Here is a 24367-nt window from a genome sequence, read left to right as displayed (position 1 = left end):
GAAAGAGTTGATCTCTGAAGTCACAACAGTAAAAGACACAACCAGGGGTTTCCAGTCAGCTCTCCCTGACAAAGCCTTTCTTACTCTTGATATTCTTCTGAGGAGCAGCAGCCCGATCGAGGACAGTTAACACTGTGCTGTGGGCCTGCTAAGTCACAGTCTTCATTTTAACACTATGCCTTGAACAAAGTTTGAGAAGCCCTTAATTATCACACACTGGTGCTCTCTACATATTCCACCCAGAAAAACCATGAATCCAAACAAGCAATGTTGAAGAGCCCAGAGCTGTGTTCATTGTAAGCAATCCTTTAGCTGAGGCCAATTGCTTTTATATAGTGTTTAATAAATTGTGAATTATTTATGGCCTAAAAAAGCTGATAAACTTATAAAAAAATGTGATCTCTGGAAAAGTTTTACTTGTGACATCACAGTTGAAAGTTTCTTAGGATTTTTGATGAGGAGAATCTAGAAGTATCAATATCCTGTTGGAATAACCTTTTATCTGATCAGAAAATCAAAATCATGAATACTGAATACACATAGTCCTAGTGGAAATAACAGTCAAGGCTCCAGAACCAATTTAAGGATCTTTATTTACAAGATACAAATGTTTCATATTTAACAAGAATTGAAGGATTTAATTTTACAATGTTTTCAATTACCTGACTTTATGATCAAATATACAGATGTTACACTATATATACACTATGTCCAAGTATTTTACATTCATACCACTGGAAAATTGGGTGTTTATTTTTTCACATTAGCGTCAACTATAATATTCTGATATGCCCTTTCAAACTCAGTCATCATGTCAAAAGAAAAATCAAGATAATACTTATTTTTAAATAACAGTTAATTGTCTCTTAAAAGATGAAATACCAGTTTGGTTTTATATGTGAATGATTATATGCTAATGGTACCTATGATACATTTGAGTTCTCATAAACCATAACACACAATGCAATTCTGTGTCGCAATGGGCTCCATGGCCTGCTTGTCCCCAAACATGTCTTTACTTTGTATTTAGCATTTGCTTATTAAAATATATTAAAATATGACTTGATATTTTACTAAATTGACCAAAATTAATTTCAGGACAAAGGAAAACCTTCTTGCAACTTCCAGGGATGCTCCCCCAACAAATTAACTGTCTTGTAGAAGCCATGCTTTATTTTATCTTGAAGTACATAAAAGACACAGCATTTGGCCATGCCCTTAGCTTAGAGAGTTGAATTTAGAGTCAAAACCAGCAGAAATTTTTTTTAAAAGCTTAAAGGAAAAAGAAAGTAATAATAAGATAGTGTCATCTATAATTTAGAGGCTAAGGCCAAAGCCTGGGTACAAGGATTCCATCAACAAACAAGTACATGGATATCTTCTACTTGATTTCCCGTGAGCAGCTCAGTGTTCTGCTATGTTGCTCTTCCCTGGAGACCAGCAGTCCGCTTACCCACATCTATTCATTTCTGTTGCTTCTGCTGCTAACCACATTCCTCTCTCTACACCTGCAACAAAAGCAACATTGTCTCTTCCTGTAACCTGGGAAGATTGAGGGGCATGTGTAAAGAAGAATTATAATATTGAATACCTGTGAATAATTTTTGTTAAAACACTTAAATTAAAATTTACATACATAACTTTTGTTCCTTTGGTGAGAATTGAAGAGTAATATTTTTTACATTTATACATATAAAATCACAGATGGGGCTTTTAGATAGAGCAAGTGGTCTAATACTCATTTTTTTAAAATCTAGGGAACCTATAGCTCAGCAGTTATATTAAAATAAAAAGTAATTTGATTCTAATGAAACTAAGAATGAAGAAGTTATAGGATCCACTATAGATATCAACATAATTCTAACAAGAGGAACTCTTTAGCCATAGTTCATATATTCATACACTTGAAGAACATAACATTAAAGAAAGAAAATACAAAGATTTTCTTGTTTTTCAGATTTTAGATTATAAATACCATGTGCTTATCTTCGATCTATTAACAGGAACATCATGTGATGTAGGAAAGTAAAGTTACTTTCTACTCTGTATAACACCAGAGATAACTGCTGAAACAAGACCTGTGCTTCCTAGACAGTTATTTGCTCTTATTTCTGCTCATTTGCTATGACAACATCTGCAGAGAGCTCATGATTAACAATGCATTGCAGACAAAAAGCTCTGAATAACTTAAGGCTTTGGAGATAAACAAATGATAATTGAAAATAATTGAAGGAGAGAAACCATTTCTATCTCAACAAGGAGGAGAAGGAAAAACAGAATCATGAACCCCAGAAGTATTTTTGGGAAAAGGCTTTGAGAAGGATCAATGACTCTTGAATAACCCCGAAGTACCGCAGAATTTACAGATTTTTTTTTTCTTTAAACAGTTGTGACTGCAACAAATACTCTGTTTAGAAAATTCCACAGGAAACATTTACAAGGTTAATTTTTATAATTAAAAATAATTGGTGTAGTTTACCCAATGAAGATAGTACATATTCTTGGTAAAACTAAAACACAGTTGATAGTATCTGAAACCATGGAACAATGGCTTCCGTTCTTTCTTTCCCGTGCTCAGCAATTTCAATTACCATGTCACTCCTAGGAAGCTGGTTCTCTATATGCTGTGGCTTAGGGCCTTCAACTTTTAGCATAAACTCATACCTGGAGAGTTTTATTGCTTGCCATTATTACAAAAGTGGCTAGTGGTATTTTCCATTATTGAACTCCATTTTAAAAAACTCAAGATAAAAGTATGCACTACATCTCACTTTTACCAAATGGTAGACTTTCAACAAAAGTGGAATGCTTTAAATGAATAATGGTTTTATCAAATAAATACTTTCTTAAGTTTGCAAGGACACTTCTCTTGAAGATGACTTTTGAAAGCATTGAATTAGAGGAAACAACAAATTAAGAACCATATAGAACATTTATTTGAATAAGAAAGTAACTTATATTTTCAGGTTCAATTTATCGTGAAACCTCAGTTATCTCAGAAAGAGGTTAACTATTCTAATTACCTCTTGGATTAGAGTTTATTTAAATTTTTGAATATGTGGATAAGTGCACGTTATCCATGCATTAGTTCCCATATACTTAGGTAGTTGAGCATATGTGTGGAGATTGAGTTTCAGGTCAGGTGACTCCCTTGGTACCTCTCTACCTCACCGAGGCAAGGTGACTTGCTGCACCTGTACCACTGCTTTGGCTTGTCTGGCAGCGAACCTGCACCAGGGTCTCCTGTCCCCGCCTCTGCTGTGCTGGGCCATGCTCACCTGGCCTTTGTGTGGGTTCTGGAGATCTGACCGAACTCCGTTTCTCATCCTTGCATAGAAGTCTCCTTAGCCCCAGAGCTGAATTTTTAGCAAGTAACTAATATTACTACTCTGTTACTTTTCTTAATCCTCCTACTGAAAACATCAGTGATTCTTTTGAGAGTGAGATGGGGGCAGCTGCTCATTGTGCTTGGCTAAGAGTGTGGGGAGGGCGGTAAAGGTGGCACCCGATGGCCACAGATCCTCTTCTGGCACTAACATCCCTATTTAATGAACAATAAGAGCATGCTAACATCCTTCTTATGAGTATTCTTTCAATAATCTAAGTTAAACAACACTGAATATCTATCCACATTACTTCTATTCAAGAATTTGCTGGTAGGCAAATATGAGTCTTCTTGCTGATCAAATATATTTTTTAAAATAATCTGACATAAATCTTCTAAGTGGAATATCTCATTCATTATTCTATTTATATTTACAAAATATTTATTTTTATTTTGATAGTCATTCTACATTTTTACTGCTTCTCTTTTCTTGAGATATGAAAAGTAAAGTAACAAGTCTAGCTGCTGTTTATTTTTGTCAACAGGTACCCTGCACACCTGTCTCTTTCTCCCACCCAAACGCGGCATCAATGCAGACAACTAGGAAAGAAAAACAATGTACAATTTCTTTCTTTTTTCTTTTTTTTTCGGCCCTCATTTAGTAGGGAATAAGAAGTTGGCTTTTTGTTTCTCCCACTGGTGGCTCTGAGTAGATGATTTAATGTTAGTGATCATGTCTGGGATTTCATGGACGAAGGGAACCTGGTTGGTTCTCTTGCTCCTTTGAAGTAGGAAAAACAAGAGACATTACTCATGCAGCATGAGCTGTATAAACAAACATGTGGTGGTCTCAAATTCTGAGTAGCCATACTTACATCTCAAGTGTAGCCCTTAAAGACTGTGTGTAGTGGAAACATTCTTATCGATTCCTAGTAAACAGTACTGTAAATGTGGTAATGCTTGGAGTATGGGAAAGTGAGAAAAAAACCCTCTGAGAAAAGTATTAAAAGTTAAATAGTCAATTCAAAATGACATTTTAGTTACAAACTAATGAAGAGCATTTATAATAGACAGCCATAGTTCATCTGAGATTCCATGTGGGATAAAAAAAGGGAGAACAATTCTGTACTTTCTTCAATGCTTTGCATCTCCTGGAAACCTGCCATTGATTCTGCAATACTGATTTCAGCTCTCTTTTCTAGTGCATGATTAAACATAAATTTCCTCTACTATCTACCTAATAACTCCTTTTCCCAAGTAAGTTGGCACATGTATAAGCTTTTGTAGCTGATAAAAGGAAAGCTCACACAGTTATCTTAAGTGTTCATTATTACCATTCACAATAGTCTTATGGAAAGGAAAACATTAAACATTAAACAAATGTTTCCCACATATCCCAGGTCTGTATAAGGTTAAATGTCTTATATAGTTCAAGTTTTAGTGAAAGTTTTTGTATACACTGACATTAAATTACTAAGACAATTATGTTATTGTAAAATGTAAAATAATCCATACAATTTTTTATCTCAGTGACCAAAGTGCACTTAAGTTGAGAATAATCAGAGTAGGTAAAATAATAATGTTTAGTTAACATTAACTAAACCCTCATCTTTTATCTAAATAAGTATTAATAGCACCTTCTAAGAGAGGCACTGTTTTAAATAGGTATAGAACAAAAAAAAAAGCACTCTAAAAATACTGTTGGAATTCAAACTATATCCTACATCACATAATTACTGCTTTTTTACTATAAAAATATGAATACATTTAGATTCCAATCAGTTCAACATAAATTACCCAAAATTTTTATTAACTTTAGAACAGTGCTGAGTTCAGAGATAAAATAGGTTTTATATTTAAAAAATGAACCAGAGTAAAAACAAAACTAAAGCTGAAGAGAGAAGCTCACATGTTCATACTTATTTCAATACTATATACAAGTACATTGATTTATATTTTAGATATTTTATTATTAGGAGTAATTCTACAAAACCCAGTATTATCTTAAGTCAAAAAGTATGAACATCAGCAACCTATATTTCTTTGTGTTGTACAAGAACAGAAACCATGAATGTAGTATGAGACTAGACAAGTTCATACAATACTCTCTAAACTGTCCCTGTACTTTTTTTTTTTAAATCATAGATCTATTTTGGTTACATGGAGGTATATCTTTCACACTGTTACAAGTGAACAAGACATTGAAGGATTTCTTAAATGAAAGGCCCATTATAACCAGGTAGTGATACAATCAATTGACATGGTTACCCACCCCGTCAAGGCCAACGTACATAGTTAAGGAATAGCTTATCAAAAATGTTTCACTTTCCACATTATTTCAGAACTTCAACAGAAGAATAGCTCTGCACATTGATTTTACTAAGAGTATACAAACATATTTAAAAAGTCCCCAAAAGATGTATTTATGAAACCATATTTCTCAGTATAAAGTGCTAAGAGACGAGGAAGGAGAGTTGGGGATGTCTTGAGCTATTGGTCTTACTTGAGACTCCACACTGGCAGCTGCTGCAGTTTAGCATTCTGACTTTCTCTTGGGTCCAGGGAGATTGTTCAAGCTGGCTAGATGCTCACTTGGTCCATCTGGTGTCTCACCTGTGACAGCTAGAAGGATGATTTTCAGCCATTTCTGTTTCAGTTCCTCGTTGTCTGCAGCAAAGCTGTGCACAGACTTGGACTGGGTCAGTTTGAAACTGTGTGGCAGATCTGCACTCTTGGGCATGTCATCCACAATGTAGCCCAGGAGTGGTATGGTCGCCTGGGCTTTGACATCCTAAGCAAAGGACATTGTACACATGAGTATAAGACCTACTGTTACAGAGTTACATGTGGTCCTTGCCTGCGCAACTCCTTCCTGACCACTGTCCCCCGGATCCTCACTCTAGGAACTCTCTTTGGACAGAGAGTAGATTTTAGTGTCTATGGGGTCAATGATAAAGTTGACAAGATAAAATGAATCCAGTAGAGCTGACAGCCTGAGGAGCTAGGAAAGCAGCTCCCATGGGGAGCTCATTCAGAGCCTGTGCAGTTCTCCACTTAGTGAAGAGGGAAGATGGAGGTAAATTACAGCATCTTAATGTTTAAAGCCAGCACACATTACTAAGAATTAATAATGATATTATCTTTAATGATTCATTCAAGTTATCTATAGACAGGAAAAACAGAAAAGGAGAATAAAATCTAAACCTTGGCATTTTTAGGGACTTTCTAAAAAGAGAAATTTACTAGTTCTTGCCGTAGGATGAAGCTAAAATCTAACAAATTTAATTTTTTATATTTTTAAAGTGAATGAATATATAATTGCTTTATGTGTTGTTCACTTTCAAAGGAAAATAATCTATCTACCAGGCTCTGGCTTGTGCTGGAAGCTAACCTGGCATTTGAGTTGACCCTAGGTGTCCAGCTTAGCTGTACACAATTCACAAAAAACTTGTTACTAAGTTTAGTATTAATTTAATATTAACACACGATTTATATAAACTCCCTCTTCCTTTCAAACTACTTTATCCTTAGGTCTCTATCACTATCAACAAATAAAACCAACCACAGAACGTCTCCCATTTCCTGTCATTACAAACAGCTTCCTCGCTGTCTTTATTTCCCTTTGCTTCATTTCCTGCTTACTCACTCCCATGTCCCTTAATCAGCTTACCTTTTCTCACACCTACTAAATAAGAGAGGAAAAGCAACTAATGATTTATTAAGTGAATAATATGCAACTATGAAAAGAACTGTCAGTTTAAATCAATAAAATTGATTTTACTTTTCATTATTTTTAAAATTGTTGGGACACAGTGATATGCTGAGCTCTTTTGTTTTCCTGAGGATCAGTGTCCACATGCCTCCCTCTGTCCTGGCCATGCCATTCAAACACGCATGGCGTAGTTACCTGAGGAGCTCCATACATGTACAGCACAAGGGGGTCTTGCTTGGGGATCACACACCATATTTTCTGCCAAGGTTTTGACTTCTCCATGTACTGGAGAAAACTGCACACCTCACTATTTCCTGATACTTCTGCAGATTCAATCTAGAAAACACAATGGAAAGAATAAACATAATAAATCAGATAGGGATGAAACATGCCTTAAGGAAATATTTATAAAGCAAAATATATTTATATATCACATCTTGAATTGCCTTCCAAAAAGATATATTTGCATTTACTAGTTTTTCTCTATTGTAAGATGAAAACCTATTGAGGTCATCTTTAACTCTCTGTATAACTTAGTAGACTTTGTACTTAATTAGTCAACATTTACTGATCATTTACTATAGACTTTCTTTTTGCTTGAGATGTGTATTTTTCACACCAACACTGAGAAGTTAAGTGCTTTCACTGTTTCTAAAGCTCAAAGTTTTTAATCAGATTCCCCAAGAATTACAAATTTGGAATTTGGTGTGCTCGAATTTGAGCTCAGTCAGCCTGAATCAAGACATTGAACCTATGGCCCTATGTTCCAATAAGGCAAGAATATAAAGTAAAAAGGCAAGATATGACCAACAAACCTCTGTCTTTACAGGGTTGTAATTAGAAGCTATGACTGATAATCCTCTGTCCTCACTAGAAGCATCTCACAAGAACAAACCTGTGAAAAGCAACTTAGCTCTCTGCTTTGCTTACTAATAGATTAAATACTAGATAAATGGGAAACAGAAATATTTCACTAAAATGCTTTATTAGAAGTAAACTGTTCTATTAGAACTATTAGAAGCAAAAACCTTAGGGTAGTGCTACTCAATTTTGTCCACAGGCCACAATGATGTAAGAGGGATAAGGGCGTGCACATATACAGGTAAATGTACTGCGTGCACATATACAGGTAAATGTACTGTGGAGCCTTACTTGTGCCAACTAATACGTGCTCAGAATAGTAGTCAGTAAACTTTTCTATAAAAGGTCAGAGTTCAAATCAAGACTATAACATAGGTACTTGCACAAAGAAAGCAAACAAACAAAAAAACCAACCAAACAGCTGCCCCCTAAGCCCCACCAAAAAGAAAGCAAACAAATCCTCACTGTTTTATTTATAAAATTAAAAATAGTTTTTCACATGTAGCCTCTTATATAATATGGGTCTAGCAATAAAAGTGTAAGTCATCAAAAAACAAAAAGTAAGTCATTGGAGAAATGTAACATTTTCTTCTCAAGCTCTTCAAACTACAACACACAAACCAGGCATGGTACTGCATGCTTATATCCCAGTACTTGGGAGGTGGAGGGAAAAGGATCAGAGGTTCAAGGTCACTCTTAGCTAAAATGAAGGCCAGCTTAGGCTTTGTGAGACACTGTCTCAAAACAGCAACAAAACAACAAAGGAAAAGCTATTGGCTTTTTGAGGGTACTTGTGGTAGTTAATCTTGACTGTCAACCCACGCGGACCTGGTATTAATTAACTAAGACACAGGCCTTGGGGCAGGTCTGCTTGGGCACTTCCAGGAATGACCAGACAGAGAAAGAAGACCCTTCTTCTCAGATGGGAAGCAGCTCAGACACTGCGAGACCAGAGGAAAGTACTGCGCAGCTGCCTCCTTCCTGTGGGCGAAGGCATGTCTCCCATGGTTGCAGTTGTCGTTTTTGCTGACTTTGGAATCTATCTTCTTAATTTCCAACCTGAGCTCAAGGTCAGCAACTTTCTAAGAACTGCCCAGGCCTTCAATGCCAAACCGGAACTGTCAAGGTTGTGAACTGTATAGCTATCAGGTTCTCTCAGCCTCTTCCATATTGTGTCACAGACATTCATTCTACTAGTTCTGTTCCTCTAGAGCAGTGGTTCTCAACTTGTGGGTTCTAATGCCCTTGGGGGTTGAAGAACCCTTTCCTAGGGGTCACCTAAGACCATTGGAAAACACAGATATTTTCATTATGATTCAAAACAGTAGCAAAATTACAGTTATGAAGTAGCAACAAAAATAACTTTATGGTTGGAGGTCATCACAACATGTGGAACTGTATTAAAGGGTCACCCCATTAGGAAGGCTGAGAACCACTGCAATAGAGAACTCTGATTGAGAGTGCATGATTATTGATTTTCATGGATAAGTGATGATTTGGGATATACTCAAGGTGTGGCCCTAGGTAGTTTAAGAAGCATCAACCAAAGACAATCTGCAAGTCAGCTCCAGTCTACCACTGTGCTTTGTATGTCCCCTAAGCCAATAATTTAACAGATTAATGTTTATAATCAACTTGATGGAAACACTATCCAACCTCAAAAAGGTTATAAATCCAGATCCTAAAAATTCATATTCTAAATAATATATTTTGGAATGTTTCTTTCTTTCCTAAAAAAAATCTGAACAATGGGGTAGCAGTTTGAAAGGACAGAAAGAAGCTTACAGGGTTGGGGAGATGGCTCAGCAGGTGATGCTTGCCCTGCAAATGTGAGGACAGGAGTCCTGGCCCCAGGCCCACACAAATGCAGGTGACATGGCGACCTGCCTGTGCTTCCAGCCTTGGAAGGCAGAGACAGGGGACTCCCAGGAGCAGGCTGGTTAGCAAGACTAGCCACATCATACTTGTGAGCTCTCGGTTTGTTTGAGAGGCCCTGTCCCCAATGAGTAAGGTGGAAGAGCAATTGAGGATAATTCCTGATGTCAGCCTTGGGCCTACAATATGCACGAACACACATGTGCACATATACCTCAAAACATGTGTCTACACATGTGCAAGAACATACAGACACACAAACACAAAAGAAACACACAAAAAGTGGAAAAAATTTACAAATATACGGAGTTAAATATCTTAAGTTTTGTCAATAAAAATTTGTTTTCTCCCTTAAAATACCTCTGTAAATCCCTGTTTTGGCCTCTTGGCCTATAAAAAATGTTTCCTCCGAACTGCTTACAAAAAGCTTGACTACTGGTCTAGAGTATATAGTATATTAGCTGGCGTAGGGTAAGGGCTCAGACATGCTCTATGTGTGCATGGGCATGCTTATTTTCTTCTTTCAGACATTTTTTGTTTGATTACATGAATTAATCCAATTGATGATTTCTCCCCAAGCATAAGATTTTCTAAAAAGCCAAAGATTTTTTTATTTTATAGAAGCAACCTAAATCTTTTCTCTAAAAACACAGTATCAGGCTCACTGTACTTTGTCACACTAGTCAGTTATTCCTATTAAAGCCTTGAGGTTGTGGTCCTGTGATCCAATGAAGAATAACCTCCCCATTCCTCCTGCCCATGAAAGCCTCATCTTTATGCAATACCAGTAATATCTATATCCTAAGAAAATTTAGAACTACAATTGTAGCTTGTGGGCTTACAATTTAACCTCAAATGGACAATGAAGTTTAAGATCCTTTCTCAGCTAACAAATGACTTTTGTATATTTTCTTGTAAATGCTCAGTACATAATTACTGACTTTTCAACATTAAGAAACTAAGTATATTTGTGGCTTTGGATGAAAAAAAGTTTAATCCTACCTCTAGGTGATCCTGACCTTCCACCGCAAGGCCTTACCATACAAATTATCCTTATTTTGCCAACACATCTTTCCATGTAAACTCACTTCAGATACAGGCTACTTTTAGTCTGAATTAACTCTAAAATATGAGTCACATTTACTGGAGATGGGCTTTGACAGTGATGCAGTAATGAAACTGTTGCCTCTGACTATTAAATCACCACAAAGAACTTGTCTTTTAACACAGCAAGCTGAAGTAGTGTTTTAGGTAATAAAACAGTAATTTATCCAAATTTGAAAATTTTTGTGCAGTGGTTTTCAACATTAATATATGATGAAACTGAAAGCTTCCCACGAAGAAGACATGCACACATCTGTCCATCTTACTTTCTATAATTAGACAGGAGTCCAAGGCCAACAAACTAAGTAAATCATGACTCTTGCCCACTGTTAGCCTGGGTGCTAATGCAACAAAAATAAATAAGCACATTGTCTGTGTTCCTTATGACCAGGAGAGTGTTATCTAAAAATACAAAGAATTGACTAAGTTTACCTCCAAAATTCCTTTTCTTTTCTTCTCTTCACTGTCTGTGAATCCACTTATTATTTGGTAACAGTCTTTACAGACTTTGTTCAATCTTCCACCATCATACTCAAGCTGAGCTTTGTAGTCAGAACATTTCCAACAAACCACCTTTAATTATAAAAAAATATATTCAAAATGAATAATTATACTTAAGACAATTAGGAAATATTCATACATACATGATAAAGTTAAATATAAAGGTTACATTTTATTAGCCTAAGAACATTTCAAAATATGTTAAAATATTGATGTTATTATTTTTCCTTTTATTTTACAATACCATTCAGTTCTACATATCATCCATGGATTCCCTTGTTCTCACCCCTCCTGCCCCCCTCCCCTTCCCCCCAGCCCACCCCCATTCCCACCTCCTCCAGGGCAAAGCCTCCCCCGAGGACTGAGATCAACCTGGTAGACTCAGTCCAGGCAGGTCCAGGCCCCTCCTCCCAGGCCGGGCCAAGCGACCCTGCATAAGCCCCAGGTTTCAAACAGCCAACTCATGCACTGAGCCCAGGACCTGGTACCACTGCCTAGTTGCCTCCCAAACAGATCAAGCCAATCAACTGTCTCACCTATTCAGAGGGCCTGATCCAGATGGGGGCCCCTCAGCCTTTGGTTCATAGTTCATGTGTTTCCATTCGTTTGGCTATTTGTCCCTGTGCTTTATCAACAATTCTTGCTCATATAAACCCTCCTCTTTCTCGCTAATTAGACTCCCGGAGCTCTACCCGGGGCCTAGCCGTGGATCTCTGCATCCAGATCCCTCAGTCGTTGGATGGGGTTTCTGGCACGACTATTAGGGTGTTTGGCCATCCCATCACCAGAGTAGGTCAGTTCCGGCTGTCTCTCGACCATTGCCAGCAGTTTATTGTGGGGGTATCTTTGTGGATTTCTGTGGGCCTCTCTAGCACTTTGTTTCTTCCTTTTCTCATGACATATTTTAATAATGTGTGTGGCAGAATCTGAACATCACTTTGACCTCTAAAGGTCCCTTGTCATGAATGTACCATCCATCCATCTCCTCTCATAGTCCCACTTCTCGCAGGAAACAGCACAGCCATCTAACAGCCTTTAGAACATTTCCAATGACTACTCACCTACCTTCACAGATGCATCATATTGTGTCCCACTGACTTTAACTTCTAAAGGTATTTCTTCAGTCTGTTTTCGATACAAGTTACTAACACTCACATTCGGACTCTTATAGCCTGACTGGTCCTTACCACATCCTTAGGCTTCACCCTAACAGTCTACGAGAATCTATTTTCCAAATAGTGGCTAGAAGGCTCTCTTTAGGTAGAGTTTGATACATTCCTCTTACATTGAAAAAATCCTTCAGTCTAAAACCATGTATGGTGGTGCATGCTTTAAGTGCCAGCACATAAGAGATAGAGGTAGAGGCAGGAGGATCTCTATGAGTTCAAGACCAGCCTTGTCTACATAGAGTAGCATTCTAGGACAGTGAGGGCTAGACTTTGTCTTAAAAACAACAACAACAAAACAAAAACCCTTCAGTTTTTCCTTTGTTTCTGGTTAAAGAAAACATTATTATAATCTATGGTGTCCTGTGTGATCAGTCTGTCTCTGACGACACTGGCTCTCATATCCCCAAAGCACCACATGCTCCCTTCCTCTTCCTTATCCTACAGCCCAGAGCACCATGCCCCTTTGTCTTCCATCTCCTCCAGTCCTGCAAGTCTCAGTTTCCCTTGTTCCTCCTTCTGGAAGACAGTTCCTTCAGTGTTTAGAACAGAGCCTGACTTGTCACTGCCACTGAAGTTCCCTTTCATTTACAGCACTGAATAGTTTTTAACTATAGATTTGTATGAATACTTGTCCATTTCCTATAAACTCTACAGGAGATTGTTATGGGATTCTTTGCTCACCACACTCAGCAGTTGCAGAATGTCAATAAGTCGATTACAATAATGCAAATGCATGTGAGTGAATCAATGCTGCTTTTCAAATTATTTTAATTGTCTAGAAATTTTCTAGGTTTAAGTAATTGTTTTTTTGTTTAGGAAATTACATTTCCCTCATATTTATAGTAGATAAAAATCTATTTAAAAATGCATGAGCTTATAAGTAAAAAATATGGAATAGATTCATAGCAGTTGAAATATACCCCAAAATGGTCAAGGGCTAAGGGTGTGGCTCAATGGTAGAATACAGACTTAGTGTTCAAAGTCTCAGGTTCAATTTCTACCCAACCTTGATAAATACCACAGTTTTTTTCATAATTATAACAAACTTACTTAGGATGTTTTGTGCTAGACATACATGTATCTGTAAACTCAATTCAACTATTTTATATTCAAATCATATCATCATATTTGATAATCTACATGCAAGCTTTTTATCTGTTGATCAAAGTTCAAGTATGCCAGTACCGGAAATCATTTTAAGCAAACTTGAAGATCAATAGTTTATTCTGAGATAGATGTTTGCCACTGATGTAGTTTTGATTACAATCTGCCTCAATATATTTAATATAAGTGTCAGGAAAAGAGATGGAAGAAATTTTAAGCATAAAGGAGAATAAACTAAGAGTTATCTATCTAAATTGTTGTGTTTAACATACAAATAACATTAGATCATAACATGTTTACTCAATCTTAAGAAAAAGAGTGCAATGCTCAACTTGGCTTTTTAAGGGCCCCTCCAAAGCCACTACTCTCCCCTACCCTGTTAACTTCATTTCACACATATTCCAAACGAAATTCAGTTCAGTGGTTGGCCAAATCATGCTCTAATTATGTAGCATTACATAATTACATATATACAAATACATATTTGTTTTTTATATGTTAACAATGTAATTATTAAGTTACAATCAGAAATACCTCTTGGATAAATGCCTTACTCAGAAAAAAGTTATGTTTATAGTGCTACTACTGGTAGACCATATAAAAGTCATAAATGGAATAAATGCCATTACTAAGCATGCTTTGATTCTTGCTTCTCTCTACCAGACAGACTTCATAGCTAGTTCTCTGAGAAGCTTTCTGCCATAGTAGAACTAGATTATGGATACAAAGCAAATGCAATTTTAATGGTTCAGTTTTTTTTGAATTAAAAATGGCTCTTCAAGGTACAAAAAATGAAACAGAGCTATTCAGTAAATAAATAAATTAGAGAAAAAACAGTGAATTGAAACTGTAATGTTATGCTAATAAGGAAAAACCACATTTAATAGGTGGAGAAAGTCCTTGGAGCCTGACTGACATAGGAAAGGGGAACCTGAGACTTAGTCATTATTCTAGAATGTGCAAAAGAAGCATAATGAAGTACCAACCAAATGCTGGCATGCAGTTACAGGAGAGCTACACCAAAATGAAGCACCCGAAGCAAACAAACCAACAAAAACACCAGAAAGCACAATTGGAAACCACTGGTAAGTGGTTTCTCCTAGTCAATGATTCTTCAGACACTGGCATTACTGAATACACGTTCTAAAATACATATTCCAAAACAAGAAATGTTTGAGCAAAGTAAACTGCTAACTAACAAAAACTACCGGGTAGATTGAGAAGAAAACACAATTTAGAAATAAAAATTATTCAAATAATAAATAAGAGCAAACAAGCCACAGCTGAGGAGAATGAAGGAAGAGCAGTGAGACACACCTGTTTTCCTGTCACGTGTGTCACTTATGGTTCCTTACACATCCGGTCACCAGAGCCTCACGTTGAGAGCTACCCTTGGGTACTCCTTATCTTCCCCACTACTGAAACAAATGTTTTCCCTATACTTCATACACGTCACTTAGGTTTGCTCTTGGCCTGGTCTCCAACTACCTTTCTAGCTCCAGCTCTTGCCAGTCTCCCTTCTAGTGTTTACTCCAAGGCCAAGTAATTCATGTCCACTTCAGCAAGCAACTTGTCACACTCAGTATACTGACTGACAGGCAGCCATGCCACCAAAGGAAGTAGCTGGTACCACAGTACTAGGTTTGCTTACCCATTCTCATCTCAGAGACAAACAGAATTAACTCCATCGTGCCTCAGTATTTGCTTATTTTCTCAGCCTCACCTCTGTGAATACTGCTCTGTTTATAGAATATACTAAGAAAGTCTCTTATTTTCTCTCTGCTTCTTAAAGTGTGAAACCATCATTCTAGGATCAAACTCTTCTTTACCTTCAAGTAGAGGGTGATTTCCTGTTAGCTCACCAATCACTTCTGTGGACTTCAGCATTGACACCTGGGCCTTTCAATCTTTGGCTCTTTTCTTGTTTTCAAAAGCCTATAGCACTTTTGAGGCTTGCCATTGGATCTACCCATCTCTTACACTCAGCTGTTATCACATGATCTATCTAGCTCAGTCATTTGTAAATTTATTGCCAATGTGTTATAACTTATAGGAAAGGGCAGATTCATAGAAAAGAAGCCGAGATGAAAATGCCCTTCCAAAGAGCTTGATTAGAAGAATTAAAACATCATGGCCGCAGGCAGCCATGAGAGACTGAAGTGGGAGAGCACAGGGAGGGCTATAATACCACATATAGCACAACAGGGGTCTGAAGAGAGAGTCTCCAATCCCAAAGAACAAAACTGTGTGTCCTGCTCTTACAGGTTTTCATCAGGGGCAATAGGAGTCACAGTAGGTGAGCGAGGGGAGAGGGCATGTCTCTTTACTTTCAGTTGATGATTCTGTCCAAGTCAATAGAAATGTAACATGGACCTCAGATGCCCTCATTTCTCACTCTAACAGGCCCCAAGCGGTGAACCCACCCAGTTCGCTCCCCCGAACTTGCACCTGTACCCAGCTACAGGCTTTCCTTAGCAACTTCAGGGCTGTCCTACTGCAGAGATGTAGGTACAGCTCCTTGTGTGCAAAGCACCGCTTGCTTCCCCTCTAGGGTGAAGACGTTCTCCCCTTTTAGGCATCTAAGCAAATATCAGTCTCTCAGCTAGGCCCTCTTTTGTCTAATTAGATCTGGTTTGAAATCTTCCATCACTAATACTTTCCAATTCAACTTTCTGGTTGCTTTCTTATTCCACTCATACTAATTTGAATTCTTATCTATTTTCTTCTTCACAATGTAATCTCCATGAAGCTGGAAATTTTTGCTCACCATATTCTTTTTCTTCATGGGAAAGCACAGTACTTTGCTCATACATAGCTCCAAAACAGGCTTACTGAATGATTGCTAATGCTTTCTTTGTTTCACGCTGATGATTTTATTTCAGCTATATAGTCACCAGCAACTGTAAGGACCAAGTACCACACTCACATGTCCACACGCCCGGCAGTGATGTCGTCTTCTTGTCAGGGCATTGAAGGACTCCTTGCACTTCATGCACATTGTCACTTCATTATCACGTATCCATCTTGGGGCTCTCTTTCCTAGCTCAGCAGTCTAAATGAGAAAGACAGGTTCACTTCTAATAGAAAAAAATACTATACCTTTTAAATAGCATGTTACCAATGCTGTTCAAACCATGTTCTGATACTCAAGATCTAGGAAAGGAAGTGAAACTTTCAAAGCACTTACCACTATATCCAGCTAAGAGAGAATGATATTATCTCTAAATCACCAATTCTGGTATTGCAAGGGAGAGGGTTTGTTAATAGAATGACTAGACAGTGTTTTTGAGAATACAGAGATAGAGGATCTTAAAGTTAAGAACTTACAGACACTTCTAGGTGCATGTCATTATCCTTTGCAATTGCATTTCTGAAGGTTTCATGCCTTTGTTGAAAAGCATCAATAGTCTCTTGAAGGGCCTAAAAGGTAAATTAAATCAAAACATACATTACAATATCGTATACACATTAATAAATATGCTTTGTCACATAAATAACTATAATGAGAATCATCTTTAAAGTTAAATGAACTTGTTCTTATAGTATGTAATAAAAAACCTAACTATGGCTGGGTGGTGGTTGCGCATGCCTTTAATCCTAGCACTCGGGATGCAGAGTCAGGCAGATCTCTGTGAGTTCAAGGCCAGCCTGGTCTACGAGTTCCAGGAAAGGCGCAAAGCTACACAGAGAAACCCTGTCTCAAACCACCACCCCCCAAAACAAAAACAAAAACAAAAACAAAACCTAACTGTGTATTTTTCTTTTTTAAAATTTATTCTATGAGTGTTTTGCCTGATGTATGTATTTTGTGCCACATGTATGCTTGGTGTCCACGGAGGTGAGGAGACACATTGCATCCTTGGAACTGGAGTTGGGGATGGTTGTGAACCACCACATAAGTCCTGGGAATTAAATCCATTTTCTGCAAGAGTAACAAGTGACCTTAACCACAAGATATTTCTCCAGGCCCTGATGTGTACATTTCTTATGCAGAGAGGTCCAAAAAATGAAAACGAGAGTAAAAGAGTTACCTTGATCCATTCTTCTTTGTCTTGTTCAGAACTAAAAGAGAAACAAAGAAAAAAAAACGAGTGAAGAAAACATTAAGAATTACAACTTGTAAATGAAAGCATGTTTTAATGTCACTCTGGATTCCTATAAGACACAGGAATGTTTTGGAAATAATTAAAGAGACTCTAGTTCTTCTTAATACAGGACCAGACTGCGGTCTACCTTTGGTACCCACTCACTTTGAAAGCAAACCATGGCATTAACAACCATGTCTAGTTGGACCTACCAGACGATTCTGTATGCTTGACATACTAGAAAATCAAAGATAATATTATAATTTTAAGAACATATGACAACTAAAAACCACTAACATCTCAGGAAACATTATGATTATTGTTATAATCTTAAAAATGACCTGAATCTAGATCCAGATGGATTCACAGCAGAATTCTACCAGACTTTCAAAGAAGAACTACAAGCAAAATTTGTTAAATTATTAAAGCAAAACAATATCAAAATCAGGTAAATAAACACACAAAAAAGAGAAAACTAGAGGCCAATATTCTCCATGAATACAGATGTAAAAATTCTCTCTTGTAAATAAAATACAGTTATATATCAAAAAGACTGCCCATCCTGATCTAGGTGGCTTCATCCCAGAGATTTAGGTTTAGATCAATATACATGGTCAATAATGTAGTAAATCATATAAATGGACTTAAAGACAAAAATCATATGTTCAATAGATACAGAAAAAACCTTTGACAAAATTTAACATGTCTTCATGATAAAAGCCCTAGAGAGACTAGAACTGGAGGGAACATATCTCAGTACAATATAACACTACAAACCCACAGCCCACATCTTAAGTGGAAAAAAACTCCACAGTGCAGGGATGAGACAGGCGTGCATACCTACAAGCTTAGCTCTAGCAGAGAACCAGGTCTGTTCACTTTGCCTAGTAAGTTTCTTCTTCCTGTCCCATCCTTCACCACACCAGTCACCATATCCACCCATAGCCTCATTGCATATCTATGGAGCCCATTGTGTCCATGAATAACCTTTGACTGGTGAGACGCTGCTTTCCTCTCCCATCTTGCCATCAACCTGCTGCCATCATTACACCATTGCCCAGCATCAGACCCATGGTTTGGGAGCCATCTTTGCCTGGTTCAAGTAAACAGCTTACCCACCACCTTTATCTGGGCTAGCTCTTGTCATATAGCTCATGCACTGGCATAATCTAAGGAAGGGCAGATTCTCACATCAGACATGTAGCTGAAGAAAGGAGTTCACGTGTCCAGATCAAATTGCAGAAACAAACAAACAAAAAATATGAATGACCAAGGCAACATGTCTCCTACCAAATCACTAGTCCCATGGAAGTGTTCTCTAATGAGAACTACCTAGATGAGTTCCTGGACATAGAATATGAAGAAGACACTCCTTTGAACTCTAAGAGGATGACAATAAATACCTGTGTCATGTCCAAGGTAAACATACACACTAGAGAATAACAATACTTACCTGTGCCACAGAGTAATGCTAAATGGACTCAGGTTGTTTGTATATTTGTTCATGCACACTTGTGCTTGCACACACAAATATATTCACATATTTACATATACATATGTATCAAAGAAGAGCCCATGGTGAATTTCAGAGTATGGGACATGGGAGTAGTTTGATAGTGGAAGGAACAGCGGGAGTGATGTAGATACAGTGCTCATGTATGAAATTATACAAAATAAAACCCCCAAATCTGTTGTTATTTATGATTAAATTAAAAAAAATAAAAGAAAAGCAAAAGATCTTTGCAGGGTCTTGGGGGAACCACTTAGCATTTCCTTTGCTAAACAATTCTGTTTGCCTCTTCCTTAAAGGCTCATGCAATGCCATACCTAACCAAATGAAGGAGAGCATCAAACACTGTCAATCACGCAGGAAGGGGTTTCCCAGACTCAGGGGCTATAGAGTCTAACAATTTTCCTTGGGGGGTAAGTTTACCTCAACTTCCTTTTTGCACACTAAGGAAAAACTGCATTTCCTCTCCCTTGTAGAAAGCTTATATCAAACTTGGAAAATCTTTTTGAGTGGACTCTGAATTAAGTCAGAACTTTAAATTGAGGGATTTTGAAGGATGTCAAAGTGTTTCTTTGCACCTTTGGTAAGCTGGGGCCAAGTCCTCATTCCAACATGTACACACGATACTGGCAGGACGCAAAGACAGGGAACGTTAAAGTCACATGGCAGTAAAGCAAGCTTCTGACTCCAGAGACTGGTTGAAATGTTTCGCCAGCAGAGAAGCAAGGACTCCAGCAACATCAGCTGGTGAAGATCCTTTTCTCTTACTACCTGTAAACCTACAATATTCTAAGAATCACATTAAAAAACCCAGTTATAGGGAAATCCCTTGTGCAGACTGGGCGCCTGTGACTTTACTTTATCAGATTATAATTCCTTTCAAGGTGTATTTGAAGCCACCCTATATGTCACTTATTAGAAAACAAAGACAGAAAAGAATAAAAAGGCTTCTTACCACTTTCAAATGGCATAGAGAGTTAATGTATGACACTTGGTTGGAAGTCTTGCTTGGGAAGCCCACACTTACATTTGGTTATGTTTTACTTTCTGTGACTTTTTTGAGAAACCCATGCCCATGCTCCTGAGTGTGTCTCCATTATTTTATCTCCATTACTTTTTTTTTTTTTTGGTTTTTCGAGACAGGGTTTCTCTGTGTAGCTTTGCGCCTTTCTTGGAACTCACTTGGTAGCCCAGGCTGGCCTCGAACTCACAGAGATCCGTCTGGCTCTGCCTCCCGAGTGCTGGGATTAAAGGCGTGCGCCACCACCGCCCGGCATCCATTACTTTTTAATAAAACCAACTCTGCTTTGTTCTGGTTAGTCTTGAATCTCTTCTGGTTGAAGTCATGAGTCCCAGTTTGCTATGAGCTGAGGTCCCTCCAACATTAGGAGGATTCCTTAGGCTACTGAGAATGACAGTATGGCCCTGTGGCCCTGTCTTCTCAGAGCTGATAGCCATCTTTCCAGCATTTATTTTTATTGAGCAGTATGATATTGCAGAAAACTCTGGTGGAACCTCTGCTGACCAACATGGCAGACTCCACATTATCTCCCAAAGGGAGGCTTCAGTCAGCCTTGCTGGTTTCCCAATTCTACTGTTCTGGAAGTAAAATTATTTATCAGTCTTTAAAATGCAGACAAAGACTTTATTAGTGTTTTGTTTTTAAAGTCAGGAAAGATTTATTTACTCTTTTGCTTAATTTGTTACTATATTTAAAATTTCTATTTAGCAACCAAAAATCACTGTCTAAAAACCAAATGAAATAGAAACTGTCTAAAAACTATACAAAACAATACTTTTTATCCTTTTTGTTTGTTTATAGCTACAAGATATTATAAAGCGTTAAATTAATAGATGAAGAATGCATACTCACTTTGGCTCAGTAAAGTCAATTAATTCCAGAAACTAGTTCATTTGAAAATCCATCTCACTAAGTCTGTACTTTCCACTTCTTAGATTGGTAGGATATTTTACTACAATCAAGCTCATTTACTGTACCTTCAGTGTGCAAGCATCCTTCTTATTTACAAATATTTTGAGCCAGTTTTCATTAGTATAAAAACTCTGACTTCGCATTTCCATTGTAAACAGAGATTTTGATTTTAATGTTTAATTCACTTGAAGTGACCATCACATGTCTGACTAGCGTTTGTTGGAAGTCTATTTTGTCTGAAATTAGAACAGCTGTGCTGCTTGTCTCCTGCCTCCACTGCTGGGAACACCCCTTCCCATCCCTTTCCAAGGTGGTGTCTATCTTTGATGTGAGATATGTTTCTTAGTGGCAGCAAAAAGTTGCACCTAGAGTTTTCTAATCTATTCTGCTAGTCTGTACATTTTATAGGGGGAAATACAACATTAATATTCAGTTATTATAGTACATATTAGTTCTGGTTATTTTGTGCTTTATGTTTTATTTGCATAACTCTTCTAGAATTGTTTATTTTTCTCCAGTGGCATTTTAGAGGTGTTCATCCTCTTCAGTCTCAGGTGTTACTTTTAGCGCATTGGGTTAAGGTCATAAATTATATTTGCCCTTTTTAAAAATGTAGAACTTACTTCATTTTATTGGAAATAGATTCTGTTTTTTTCTATTTGCCTCCTTTTAACATGGAAACTTTTTTCTTTTTCCTTCAATACATCAGGCTTAGCAGCTGTTGTCTTTCAGAACTTGAAATACGTATTTTTAAGCCTTTTTCCTTTTAAAAATTTCTGAATAATCAGCTATTGGCCTTTCTGTACACGTGACTCCTCTTCTTTCTCTTGCAGCTTTTGTATTCCTTTCTTTGTCCTGCATGTTTGTTTGGTCATCTGACTGCATATGAGGTGGGGGGTTGCTTTTGGTCATATGACTGAATATGATGTGGGGGTATCTGCAGGGGGCCATGGGAATGTACAAGTCAGTTATATCTGGTGCCTGATACAGGTTTTTGTAGAAAATAATCAAGGAACCTGTCTAGGGGGAAGAGAGGCAGGTTTCTCTGGAGTTGTCCAGAGTGCCACAATTTCCCTGGGGATTGTACATAAGAGACAATCCTGTAATGGTCGCCACAAAGAGGCTCTCACTCATCTGGAGCTGCAGTCCGACTAGTGATTGTCAGAGAAATAAGGGTGAGTAATCATAGTTATTTTTAGAGAGGTAGTTTTTTTTTAGAGAGAGTTGTCTAGAATATGACAATTTCCCTGGGGATTGTACATAAGAAGAGACAATCCTCTAGTCATAGTTTTTTAGTTTCCTTATGTTCTTCCCCTCAGAATGAGTCAAACAGAGTTTAAAACAGTGCTGGTATACAGAAACAGGAAGAGAAAACATGTCTCTTACAACATTTCCAGAAAGAAAAGAGTTAACTTGAAAACTGCTTGCTGCTTGGAATTCAGCTTGCAGTAGCAAGAGAGAACAAACAGCTTGGCTATCTGCCTGCACACTAGCAAAACTCGGTATGCCAACTGGAAATTCAAAAAGAAGCTTCCCGCATTTTCACTTTTATCTCAACACTTGACACTAGTTCCTGAGGAATTAGATAGAAAAAGGACAAGGAAGACATAAAAATACGAAGGTTTAAGTAAGTTGTGAAGGTTTGAGATATGATTTTAAGATGTAAAAATTTGAAGGCTTAAGCAAGTCATGAGGGTTAAGTGCTATTTTGGGTCTGAGGAAGTAGTCTGAGATATAAAAATGTGGAAGTTTAAAGTTTAAGTAAGTTGTGAGGGTTTGAGTATGGGCAAAGTGAGGTCTATGATGTAAAGGTTTTAGGTTTAGGGATATAAAAAGAAAGTTTTAGGAAGAAAGAAAGTAACTTAAAATACATGAAATGTAAGTTACTGGGATGTGTAAAAGCAACTTATGATGGTCTGAGGATGAAAAGGCTATTCTGCTGTTACATTGAGACTCCAAAGGTTGATAGTTTTAACATTAATTAATAAAATCCTTATAAACTACCAATCTGGCTCTGACAAATACCACCACTATTATAATAACCACAAACAATAATAATGCTAATTTGTCTGGAATTTTTGTTTCTTCCAGAAAGTTCTTATAAACTTCAGGAGCTCTAAACCCACGGATACCTACAGCCTGAGATAAACTTGAGAAAAGTACTATCAAGCTACGGTTTGTTTCCTTACCAGCCTATTCCTTAAAGGAACATCCTCTCTCCTCTCTCCTCCTCTCCTCCTCTCCTCTCCTCTCCTCTCCTCTCCTCTCCTCTCCTCTCCTCTCCTCTCCTCTCCTCTCCCCCTCCCCTCCCCTCCCTCCCTCCCCTCCCCTCCCCTCCCCTCCCCTCCCTCCCCTCCCCTCCCTCCCCTCCCCTCCCCTCCCCTCCCCTCCCCTCCCTCCTCTCTCTCTCTCTCTCTCTCTCTCTCTCTCTCTCTCTCTCTCTGAATTTATTGGAACTCTCTTTTCTCATCTACCAGGACCCTGCACTTAAAAATCAAAATGTGCACCTAAGAAAAAAGTTTCCTCTCTAAAATTCCTTAGCTTCATGTTCTGCCACTAATATATATTTGTTCCAGCAGATTCCTAATCAATTAAAGATTACAGACTGACCAAAGTTGCCTACATGCTCCAGGCCCCAGATTGTCCCACAGGGCCTGGACAACAAATGAAACAGCCTGCTCTTTCCAGGTTTCTACTGCATTCCAGCCTTCAGGAACCCCAGCTTCCCTCCCCTATCAGCAGGAAGCAACCATGAGTGATTTCTACACCCCTTTGTCACTTAACCCTTTCTATGCTGAACTCTCCAGCTTAGGGTCTGGACTGCCCTTAAAACACGTTCTGTGATTGATTGTGTAAATTCTGTCCACGATCCTGATGTATACTTTGACATACAGTCTTGATATGTACTTCTAACAACTGTTCTGTTATGGAAATCTTACCATATATGTACTGAGAGAGATTGGAACTGCCCCCTCATAGCCAAACTGGTTTATTAATTGCTTTGATTAAAAGTTTTAAGATACTTGTCAGCTTCAGCCACAGGCTTGATTCAGCAAATACACACCATTATTCTGGTAAACTCTTTATCTAAAAATATTTCATTGCCTTTAGATGCTCAAAAAGAAACTGATCCAAGATTAACAGATAAAGTTAATGTTCTAGAAAAAACTATTATTCTATGATATTCA

At 37.7% G+C, this 24367-nt stretch overlaps 1 protein-coding gene across 8 annotated transcripts in view; it reads right to left on the bottom strand.

Moving 5' to 3' along the window:
• Positions 1–567: 567 nt before the first annotated feature.
• Fgd4 (FYVE, RhoGEF and PH domain containing 4) overlaps positions 568–24367 on the bottom strand; it is a 201445-nt gene continuing 177645 nt past the window's right edge. For 7 of the 8 annotated variants that reach the window (XM_028894705.2, XM_028894700.2, XM_037209960.1 and 4 more), the window contains 6 exons: positions 17683–17713; positions 16979–17071; positions 16578–16703; positions 11310–11450; positions 7233–7373; positions 568–6116 (listed from right to left, as the gene is read on the bottom strand). In XM_028894705.2, the coding sequence (XP_028750538.1) occupies positions 5859–6116; positions 7233–7373; positions 11310–11450; positions 16578–16703; positions 16979–17071; positions 17683–17713 (790 nt within the window). In that variant the 3' untranslated portion in view covers positions 568–5858. The remainder of the gene's footprint in view (positions 6117–7232; positions 7374–11309; positions 11451–16577; positions 16704–16978; positions 17072–17682; positions 17714–24367) is intronic. The other variant, XM_037209958.1, reaches the window with a different exon arrangement.

The sequence above is a fragment of the Peromyscus leucopus genome, chromosome 12, assembly GCF_004664715.2.
Source record: "Peromyscus leucopus breed LL Stock chromosome 12, UCI_PerLeu_2.1, whole genome shotgun sequence".
NCBI lineage: Eukaryota > Metazoa > Chordata > Mammalia > Rodentia > Cricetidae > Peromyscus > Peromyscus leucopus.
This window is presented reverse-complemented; position numbering and strand designations above follow the sequence as displayed.